Source organism: Impatiens glandulifera, chromosome 7 (genome assembly GCF_907164915.1).
Source record: "Impatiens glandulifera chromosome 7, dImpGla2.1, whole genome shotgun sequence".
Taxonomy (NCBI): Eukaryota; Viridiplantae; Streptophyta; class Magnoliopsida; order Ericales; family Balsaminaceae; genus Impatiens; species Impatiens glandulifera.
Genome location: NC_061868.1, coordinates 44,627,193 through 44,638,588, shown reverse-complemented (window position 1 = coordinate 44,638,588; position 11,396 = coordinate 44,627,193). Strand labels below are relative to the sequence as shown.

At 29.8% G+C, this 11,396-nt stretch overlaps 1 protein-coding gene across 1 annotated transcript; it reads right to left on the bottom strand.

The window, feature by feature from the left end:
* Nucleotides 1-326: 326 nt before the first annotated feature.
* On the bottom strand, nt 327-2,913 carry LOC124945116 (transcription factor SAC51-like). Its single transcript, XM_047485493.1, has 4 exons — nt 2,724-2,913; nt 2,084-2,637; nt 1,812-1,996; nt 327-1,728 (listed from the first exon to the last, which is right to left on the bottom strand). The coding sequence occupies exon 4, from the start codon at nt 1,699-1,701 to the stop codon at nt 688-690; it is 1,014 nt and encodes a 337-aa protein (XP_047341449.1). The 5' UTR covers nt 1,702-1,728; nt 1,812-1,996; nt 2,084-2,637; nt 2,724-2,913; the 3' UTR covers nt 327-687.
* Nucleotides 2,914-11,396: the final 8,483 nt, after the last annotated feature.

Genomic DNA, 11,396 nt, shown 5'->3' with positions numbered 1-11,396 from the left:
AAATAACAAATCAAATATATATCAAAATACTCAACAACAAACAAACAAATATCATAAAAACTAGTTACTAGGTTAAAAATACTCAAAAAGAAGTTAACAACCAACCAAGGCTCCATTAATTTTAGTCAACATCTCGTGCTCCAAAAGTAACTAACAAAATCTTGCATTACTTTTCTACTTTCCAATATAACATTCTAAAAAAACCAGACAATTTGTCTAGATTGTTTGTTAGGAAAGAACTGCCCTAATCTGTGAAACTATGATAATTCTAGTCTGATAAAGTAGAAAAATATGAAGAAGAACCATGCAAGATTCAAAGAAAATAATAAGAGCAGAAGCAGAAGAAATACTAATAATCAAAGCAAAGGCAACATTATGCAGCAGCTGCATATTCAGTCATATTACAAGTGGAACAACTAACACCTCAAACAAAAAACACACATAAACAACAACAACAATAATAAATATAGAAGAAAGAAAACACTGTCCAAAGCAGCAGCAGCAGCCAGCCAGCCTCATCCGAGACTCGACAAATTGGAGTAGTAGTAGTTGAGTAGACAGTTAAACTTTATTCCAACATTTATCCATCCATCCATAAAATAAAATATAATTAAGAGAGAAATGAAAGAAAGAAGAACAATAAACCAACCATTAACCAGAAGAATCACATCTCCAAATTGTTTCCATTCATGATATCTCAAAACCAACTGCCTCCGCTTTACACTGCAACGCTTTCAAATAAGCGATAGCTTCGTCAAGAACCACAATCGCATCCTTACCTCTACTTCCCGGGATTATCTTCTGCAATATGCCCACAGTTTCCCTTATTTTCTCCTTTTTCGATTTTCCATCGCATTCCCCCCCTCCTACCTTCTTCTTCTTCTTCACACCCCTGCAGCAGTAAGATTCTGCATCTTGCTCGTCCTCAAACCAACTTTTTCGTTTCCCAGAACTTGCAGTGTCCATAACAGACTCAACATCAAATACTACTTCTTCTTCTTCTTCTACTACGGTTCTCCTCCCTACAGAATTCGCAACTTCTTCTTCTTCTTCTCCATTTTCAATATTAGGTGAATGACCAGTGCTAGTTTCTTCTTCTTCTTCATAGTCATCACAATCGCTGTCGTCGTCCGAATACAGCAGCGCGTTAAGCTCTTCAGTGTCTTCGCGCATCTCACTCTCGTTATCATCGTTATGATATCCATTACAATCATCTGTCAAATGACCCGTGTTTAATCTATTACCCTCGTTCATCCTCTCTGGGACTGGGGCATAAACATTATCGAGTTTAGGGGTCAGTGAAGCCGAACCAGGGACTTGATTTCCAATCCCTGAGCTAAACATTAAGGTGGTTTGATCGCCTGATTGATCAAAGACGAGGAATCTCTTTTGTTGAAGAGATACAGGATTTGGCTCAACTGATTCCTTAAGATTTTCTCTTTGAACGGCACTTTTATTCTGCATAGATGTGAAGGCCTGCCTGAATCGCGGTAGACAGTAAGACCAACCAAATTGTTCAGGCAGTTGGCCGACTTTCGTTTGAGGAATCCCAGTATTATATGGATATCCTGGCAAAAACCCATTAGCAGGTAAACCATTTGACCTCTGTGAGCCAAATCCTGAACTTGAAATATTGTTCGAATTGAGAAATTGCCCGTCAGATTGCAGGTGATACCACCAGGATCCTAGATCCTTCTCCATCGAACAGAACCGTATCGAATCAATCACCTATTCATCATAAATTCATCAAAAATCAGTTCAACATGAAGAAAAGGAAACAAAAGCCAAGACGCAATCACAAGGAACCATACCAAATATTAGGGTTTTGTTCAGCCTGCCAGCAAAATTGATTGATTGCTAGCTTGATGGTAGAAAACAAACAGTAAACAATAAACAAACAAACAAAAACTAAACAAAATCCAGCTCGAATGAAGACAACACTTGAAAAGGAAATGATCTACGTGACAGGTTTAAGCAAATGGCGGAAATATTCAGCCTGAAAACCAACAATCAAATACAAACATGTTAGCAGGTTAAGAAAAACAAGATCTAATCAAGCAAGCTAATTTCTTTACTGACAGACCTGGCAATCCTGTAGAGGTTGAAAGCATGCAATTACTCTAACTATAATGGTGGCACTACCAGCAATACCATTCTCGTGCTTTAATGCCCGGAATCTTGTTTGACTCGCTGCTTGGCACACCATAACTACAATTCCCAAACCCTTTTGTTTTTTCTTCAAATCCCAATTCAAACGAAGAAGAATAAAGAGAAACCCTCCACAACAATCCAAGCAAATTCAAGCAAATGAGAAGTAGAAGGTCTGATTAAATCGATTTAGTATCTGAATTTCAACTAATCCAACGAACGTAGCAAGGAATAACAGCAAATCGACTTGATCCCATGGAAAACAATCAAAGATCGGGCAAGAGAGATTGAGAGACAGAGAAATGGGTAAGGTTTTAGAATCGGAAAGTCGTTAAATTTAAGACTGATTTACAGAATCACACGGCAGTAAAGGTTTGAAGAGATGCCTTTGCGAAAAACATCAGTTGATAAACTATACCACCGCATAATGTCCTTTCTTCAAACAGATCGCCACGGTTACGTAATCAGATGTATATATATTCTATCAAACTGTAAAATAACAAAAAACACCCATCAAAATCTAATCTTTAAAGAAGATAATGAAATTTACAAGTTCAAATCAATGAAAAACTTACAGAGAAAGCTTGACCAGAAAGTTGAGATCCAGAGAGAGCTCAAAGAGATGAAAGCAGTGAGCACGCTTGCGTAGAAAGTGGTGTAGAGAGAGAGAGAGAGAAAGGAAACGAAAGAGACACAGTCAAAACGAACGAAAGAGATGAGAGCAATTGGCCAGGGCGATGAGAGAGAGTCTATATAGACAAATGAAATGACATGAATGTCCCTTCATGCGCGTCTTTTTTTTTAAAATAAATAAAAAAAAAAATCTAATAAATTCACGCGATGGTGGTTCTTTCTGCAAATCCCTACAACCAAATTAATATATTAATAAATAAATAATCGTGTGATGGTGGGCTCTCCCCACTTTCATCAAACGTGCGTAAACGCACGCGCTGAATTAGTAGTGTATAATTAATCATAAGCCATTTGATTTTCAACTTTGTCACTCTTATTTTTTTATTCATTTGGAATGGGCCCTTTTAAATATCATAATTCATTTCATCAATTAATTTCTTATTCAAATTCAGCTACATTACCGTGGTTATTTGTAACTTTATCTAAATTCCAAATTCAATCATGAACTTAAATAAAATATTTGAATTGATTATTTATCTTATGTTTCATTCAATTAGGAATTAGCTCAACAGTTTTAATTAATTGGATGATCATGTTTTAAGCCAAGAACATGTGATTCTCAAGTCTCAACTAACATATTTAACAATTTAAGTAATATAATTCCAATTCTTGTTTTTTTTACTCAAATGTATATTTTACCTTCAATCTAAACTTTCAAGAAATTACCTTAAAAAAAGATCAACATTACTCCAAATCCTAATCATATTTCACAAAATGTTCTTAATATTAATATATATTCTAATTAATATAATATATACATCTATAGAAAAGGAGAGGTAATGTAAACAATCAATACTTATATATTTTACCATTAAATTATATTAATGAATCTCAAAGTTCTAAACAATATAACATAGCAAGTAAAATTAATTGTGAAGCTGGTTGATCTATGATTTTTTTTGAAAAATTATTGTGGACAATTGTCATATTATTTATCTAAAAATCCAAAGTTTCATATTGGATTATCATAAAAATACATTCCACCAATGTAGCCCAGTGGTAATAGTCGGCTTAAGAGATCAAAATGTCACAGATTCGATTTCATCTGGAAGCACTTTGAGCTTAAGCGGGGAGTCATGGTTGTGGGAGTGTCATGCTAGCTCTCCTTTATTAAAAAAAATTATCATAAAAATACCATTCTAATTTAAAGAATGTCATACATAATTAGTAGATTTACATATATATTTGAGTTATCATTCCAATTATTTTCTTATAAACTATCTAGTTTAAGAAAAATCGTCGAACCTTCAATTACCGTAATCGTATGATACGTCGTACTATTATTATAATGTTTTATAAGATTTGTTTTGAAAAAAATTGGTAGAGTTGGTCGAAAGTTAATCATTTAAAATATATAATATTAAAGATATATATTTGTGTGTTATCTTTCAAGACTGTACATCTTTAATTTGTTTCTCCCTTAGATTGAGAAACATATATTGATCTCACATTTTACAATCATCTTGAATGACAAGGCCCCAATTAAGAAGGCATGCATGGAGAGATTTAGCAAAGTAAGAGTTTTGATGAGAGTGTGGGGAACCATCTTGGGGACAAAAGCCTAAAGTATCGGCTACATTACCTAGTTGTAGTAATGTTACAAGTGTTATCTCAAATAGATGACATAAAGTGTTTCTCTTTTAATTTTTCATCAAATTTTACATCTCAACCTTAAGCAAGATAACAAATTCTCAAGTGGAAAAACAAAAAATATGCTAATTTAATCGATTTTTTAAAAAAAAAAAGAATTTTTGATCGACTAGTTTGAAAATTCTAGGACACTCTTTAAAAAATTTATTTTTTGAAAACGTGAGGGGAATTAATTTTAATGTTGAAAAAAATTTAAGTTTTAAAAACGAGGCTTTATAGACAACTCCATATCTTACCTTCCCGTCGAATCTGGGAGAGATTGGGAGTTTTTTAATGGGAAGTATGTCATATGCCTTTTTTTTAACTTTTTTCAGTATTAATTAACCTCACGACTAGAGAGTCGCCACCTAATTTCAAAAATTAGGAATTTAAGAGATGTGAGTTCGGCGTTTGGTTACGTGTGGGAAAGGGTTTTTTAGACGCTATGTCCCACAACGCCCCTAAGGTCTCTACTAATTAATTTTGGCCTTTCTATAAAACATTCTTACGCTTTACATTTTATGATTTTCCATTTTAAACATTTATTGGGTTTGCATGGGATAAAAAAATAAGTAAGGATAAAAGAAAACAACAGCAAATAATTTACACATAAAGTTATCCTAAAAATCAAAACTAGGCAAGTTATTAATCAAAAATTAATTGGCCTAAGTCTAGATTAATTTTTAAGAAACTTTAGTGAATTATTTAAAGGTCTAAAATTTTACTATTTTGGGGTTTTTTTATTTAAATAAAAATAATAATGAAAATAATAAAAATAATAATAAAATAATAAAATAATAATAAATATAATTTATTTAAATATAGGGCGCCAATTTTATTAATTAAAGATTTTACTAATAAAGGTAGATTTGTTTGAATCTTATAATAGTCACTTTATTTTTTTTTTTTATTTCTTTTAAGGAGACTAACTTGTAACCCTTTCATTGAAATTGTCCCAAAAACACTATTTTCGTGGGCACAACAAATTAAGCCTTGCCTTGATATGTTTGTGATTTTCAAACGAAATAAATAATTGTATAGGGATGTTAAGAACCATATATAAAGTAATCTAACAATCCGTGTTATATTGAGTGATTTTTTTATTGAGTGATTTTTTTGTCACTTTGGCATACTCAATAGGAATAGGAAGACATTGACATATTTTACAGTTTGGTTGGGTGATCTGGACTCTTCTTCACGTTTGAGTGATATTGTACATATCGGTTCAAATATCTCGCCAAATTTATTTATTTGTCCATCTAATCCCTAAAAAATCATATTGACCCGATTTAGCTTATTATAAGTCCAAATGTACTATCAAGTTACAAACATGTTGCTATCCATTATTGGTTAAGTCCCATAGATTTTCTAAATATTTGTTACTTTATTTATTTGGATTAATTAGCATTGTCTCAAGATTAATTGTATAGTATATATTATTTCATCTCCATTTTATATTGTTAATGTCTAAATAGTATAAAAGACAATGCACCCTAATTAGTGATTTATTTTTAATATGCATAATCACCAAAAAAAAAGGACCAATTAATACCATGTGACAAGCAATGGGATAAGGCTTCCCCTTTGAAATTGATTAGCCAAGTTTGAGTCACCTATTGAGTGATCAACTCAAAAGATAGTGTTAAGATCTGATCATTTTCCACTTGATTAATTACAAATGAAGGAGGATCAAGGAAGATCAACTCAAAAGAGTGTTAAGTGTTAAGCTCTAAGCTCGATCTATTTCGAACTTGATTAATTACAAATGAAGAAGAGACTACCTTTTGGGACTAATTACACAACCTACTATATAAAACCATCCAATCTTTGGGCCGGCATAGGACAATAAGGGGCAGGTTTCCTATGATGGGATGTGAAACAATTAATTGAAGATTGACCCTTCAAACAAGAAGGAGTAGGGAATCATATCAAAAGCATAATTTGATGATCAAGAAGAAGCTTAATTGTGCTTTGTTATCATATACTTGTTCTAAAACCAAGTATCAAGCTATTGGTTAGATTTTATATAACCCAATTGGCATAATTTTCTATGAATTTGGCGATGATTTAGATACCCAAATGACATAATCTACAAGTTGGTGGATGATGATTGAATTTCCCTTAGATGCCCAAAATATATACATGAGGTCAGTTAGAAATTATATATTGTTTAGTTTGATATACACTATATTTTAAGTTAAACATTTACTTTTTGAATTTAGGAAGCTAGAATTAACCGAACTCGAAATATTTAGTCTTTTAAACACTACGACTTTCAATACATTTTATAAATAAAAATCAAATTTGATGGAAGTATAACCCTAAAGTGCTGGAATCCTAAGTTGGGGAATGACATGAAGACCAACTATATTTATTGTGGCTCCCACTATGGTGTAACTACTGAATTTCAATTGCCTGTAATAGGCTTTACCGCACAAAATAGTACATTACCTTAACTCAATCTCTTTTCTTCCTTATAAAGAATAAATTTAACTAATTTTAAAACATGTATTTTTTTCTTATTAAATATAAATTTAGAGTTATTGTTTATGATAATTATTTGATAAGATTTATTGTCAGGGTCATGTTATCATCCTATATTAAAAAAAATATATTTGATACAATTTAATGTATTAGATTGCTTTTTAGTTTAACACTATCTTTTGAGTCATTCTATCTTCCTATATTTAAAAATTATATTGTTTAGATATAATAATATGAAGTAGATGATACAAAAAAAATAACATTTTAAGCTTTTCTGATGTTACAATATAATTTTAAACTAAAGTAAATTTCTAAAACAAACTATATGTTTATTAATTTTTAGTCAAGGTTAATTAAATATATGTTAACACAAAGTCTCATCCAAATAAGAAGGTAACACGAGATTAAAATTTTGATTTATTAGACTGAACTTTTATCACTTAAATTATTTTAGTAAGTCAGTTAATTTAATTAAATATTTTTAATAATAACATATATTTGACAATGAAAATGCGAGGACAAAAGGAAACAACTAGCGACATACATAGCCAATCGATCACACGGGAGTTATACTTTTTCCAACATATGTTTGGTGCGATGTAAAGCATAAAAATAAAAATTTCAGCCGCTAATGCTATAGTACGTTTAATCACTACTATATAGTAGTCCACTTAATTATTAAGTATAAAGATGACAAATATAATTGTTTAATTAGACCAGTTAAGAGCTACCACCACAAAATATTATATTGACTAATCATACTTTGGTAGCTAAACCACCGGTGAAGGATTATATATATTTACCAGAACATGAGATGCACGTTATCATATAAAAATAATAATTTTCTGACTTATTTTTTCAAATTTGTATTCTTGTGATTAAGAGATCGATATGATAAATGTATAACGTAAGCATTATAAAAAAAAAAGTTAAGTAACGACTTGAATTAAATTAGTCTATCGTCATTATTGATATGAGAATTTAATTTACTTTAATTTGAGATTAGGAGTTGAATATTAATATAATTTATACTAGCAAATATTTCAGAATTAACAAATAAAATAATATATGGTCGCTCAAACCCAACAAAAAAAGGGTATGATTACATACCACCTAATTCCCATAAAGAAAAACCTAAAACCTTTGACTAATTAAGGGTGTTTCATTATAAGTTATTTACTTTATTATTTATGATATTAATTAGTAAGATGCAATAATTGTATTGTAGAATTCTTTTGTGTGTGTGTTTTTACTTGTGCTGCAAGCTAACGTCTTTCAGAAATGACTAGTTTGCCAGCTAAAGTTGTTCGTAGAAGTAGGGTCATCTGTTAGAGTATATATATATATATATATATATATATATATATATATATATATATATATATATATATATATATATATATATATATATATATATGTTGAAGATTTTTTCTTTTAATTGTTTTTGTTTAATCTTAAATATATTATTATATAATGTTATAATTTATTCAAATGAAAACTAAACTGTAACAATAAAACATTTCTAAGTTCATGCCTCAAAATACCCTATGCAAAGTGCCACTCATTTTCAGGTGTTTGCGTATTTAAATTCATTACGAAAATTTTGTATATTTATGTTTTTCTTAATAATGTTTCATTCCTAAATACGTTTTATTTATTCATCAACTTTCTTTTATAATTGCACAAAATGTTTGATGTTAATTACCGATCTTTCAAAATAACAAGTTTTTGATTCAATATATTTAGGCAAATCATGCTTCAGTTTTCTCTTTTATACTCTACCTCCATCGTCGTAGAGACAAGATACAAACTCTGGATCCTTAACATTATTCGGTCTTTGCTTTTCTTATCCCCTTTCGAAATCATCTTTCAATAGAATGATCGAGTTCATTTGAAATTTTTATAATTAGGATATTTATATATGTTACTTGGTTGAAATTAACCCCTTAATTAGTCATTTGCAATTAATCCTTTAAGTGTCAATCTTATTATTGTTATTATTATTATTTTCTCTAAAGTTCTAATATTTTTCCTTTCATGTAAATTTTTCCTGCATAAAAATTGACTTTGTTATCTTAACAGAAGTTTTTTTTTTTTCTCAATCCTTAAGAATTACCTTTTATAAAAGTAAATAATAATACAGGCATAGAATTAGGATATATTTCTAAATCATAAAAAAAAACTTTATTTTGATGATTTAAACATTCCACCCACGAGCATGCAACTTTTTGCATTACTGTGCCTACTAAAAAAAGGTTCTACACTTAAACGAAATATTTGGTGATGGGTTCTTTGAAAATAATTTCAAATGACCCACGTCATTCAATAAGACTTGTTTGACATATATAGGGTTAATTATTTTTAAATAATCTTATTATATAACTGGTTAAAATAATTAATATCATCCTATTATTATGACCCCAATTAAATCAGCTTATTAAAAAAAAGTAAAAAAAAAATAATAATTGTGATTTATTAAATGGAGAGTTTAATGAGGAGGGTATGGAGAGAGCACTTACTAGTAATTAGGTTACAAATGAGTGTGGGGTTGGAGTGAGTGGGGCATGAAACCACATAACAAGCCAATTAGTTGTGGATTCTCCAACAATAACGCCCACGCTTAGAAAGCTATCTAACCTAAAAACAACATTAATTTATAATAACATATATTTTTAACGAGGAAAGTTGATATTATTAGCGAAAGTTCACGAGTTAATTAGGTCTCGAATTCTATTTTCACGGGTAATAGAGGGTTGTAACTTGTAACTATGAGATGTCATTCTAGTTTTTTTCAATTAAAAAAAATATATATTTAAATCTTTATATATTATAAATGATCCGGGGTGTTTGAATCATAAGATTTTATACTCTCCCACTGAGTAATGAGTCTATGTATTCTTATTGTTTAAATTGAAAAATATATTTCAAACTTATTTAATAATAAAAAAATATATCAATCATATAATATAGAAATAAAAGACCCGGAAAAGGAGGCCACGGTGTCCCATAATCCATTAGATATATTTTTGCCCCCAACAAAACAACATGTCAACACACATGATAACTTGTGATTAAATTAACTTCATTTTTATACATCATGCACCCACTTTCTTTAGACTTTAGAGGTCCCCGATTCTTCCTGTTATTTCTTTTTTTAATTAATTATTAATTACGTCCACATTTTTATTAATTATTATATAATAGTACTAACCAATTACAATTAGAGAGAGATAAAGAAAAGAAGTCCTCACTCCTCATCAATTGGCATGCATTTTTCTTTATTAATTAAGCAATTGTTGTCTTGGTACTTTTAATTAATACCCAGATTAATTAATATACATATATATATTATATATAAAAGCTTATGATCAATTATAATGCTTCTCCAGCTTCCATCATATAACTCGTGTGACTTTTTCTTTTTCTTTTTCTTTTCCTTTTCTACCACTACCATCTCTTTTCTTATTAATACTATTCAAATAATCTCTTTATTTATTTTTTATTTAATGCAAAACTATGTTTGATTGTATAAGAGAAAAACATGATTGGGTTTTACTTTTTTTTTTTTTTTTTTTTTTTTTTGTATGTGTAGAAAAAAGAAATATGTTACATTTTCAAGTGTTATTTTGAATCACTTTAATAAACATGCACATTAGAGTGGAAGGAAATATGGGACACTAAGATAGGTGGTAGCAATAAGACAAGCATTTTCAACCCAAGATAGTTGGATTCAAACTTCTTGCACTTACCCATACAAAATTGATCAATTGAGTGAATAAATCAAGTCTTCATTCCACTTCATAATTCTCCACTCTAAAAAATGTCAACTTACCTTGACTTTGCTAGCTAGTAATTCTCCTTCCTAACCAATATTAGTATTTTTATGGCTAATTGTGTGACAATTGTTTTGAAATTATGTTGTGCCGACATAAGTTGGGACTAACTTTATAACATTTAGTTGGGTCAAAAGACAAAAAAGAATAAGTCTAGTGTAAACAAATCCTTAATTCAACTTAATGATTTAGAAAGTAAAGTGAACAAAGACTATATATTTTTTTCATTCTATATGTTTTTAAACAAAGTTGATTTGATTTATTGAAAATTTAAACAAAACAACAAAACTTATAAATTTTAAATCACAATGAGTAAAGCAAAAACACAATTAATTAATAGTAAGTGGCTTCCTCCAATAAGTGATGTATATATTGTGGAGTCCCAATGAGACTTTCACTCTACTACATGGTTCTAAACTCCATTAGAATATCCACAATATATATTGTGATTCGTGAACTAGGTCATCGCAAGCTAATCAAGAAAAATTGTGAAATCAATAAGGACAAAAGTCAATAAAAATGACAATAACACAATTGAGGTTCCTAAATATTTTTTTATATAGTTGATGCAATCTAATGCTTCCCTTCCTCCATATAGTTTTCTTGCTT

What these genes read in the sequence shown, in the direction of transcription:
- LOC124945116 (XM_047485493.1), bottom strand. Translation starts at nt 1,701, where the DNA reads ATGGAGAAGGATCTAGGATCCTGGTGGTATCACCTGCAATCTGACGGG.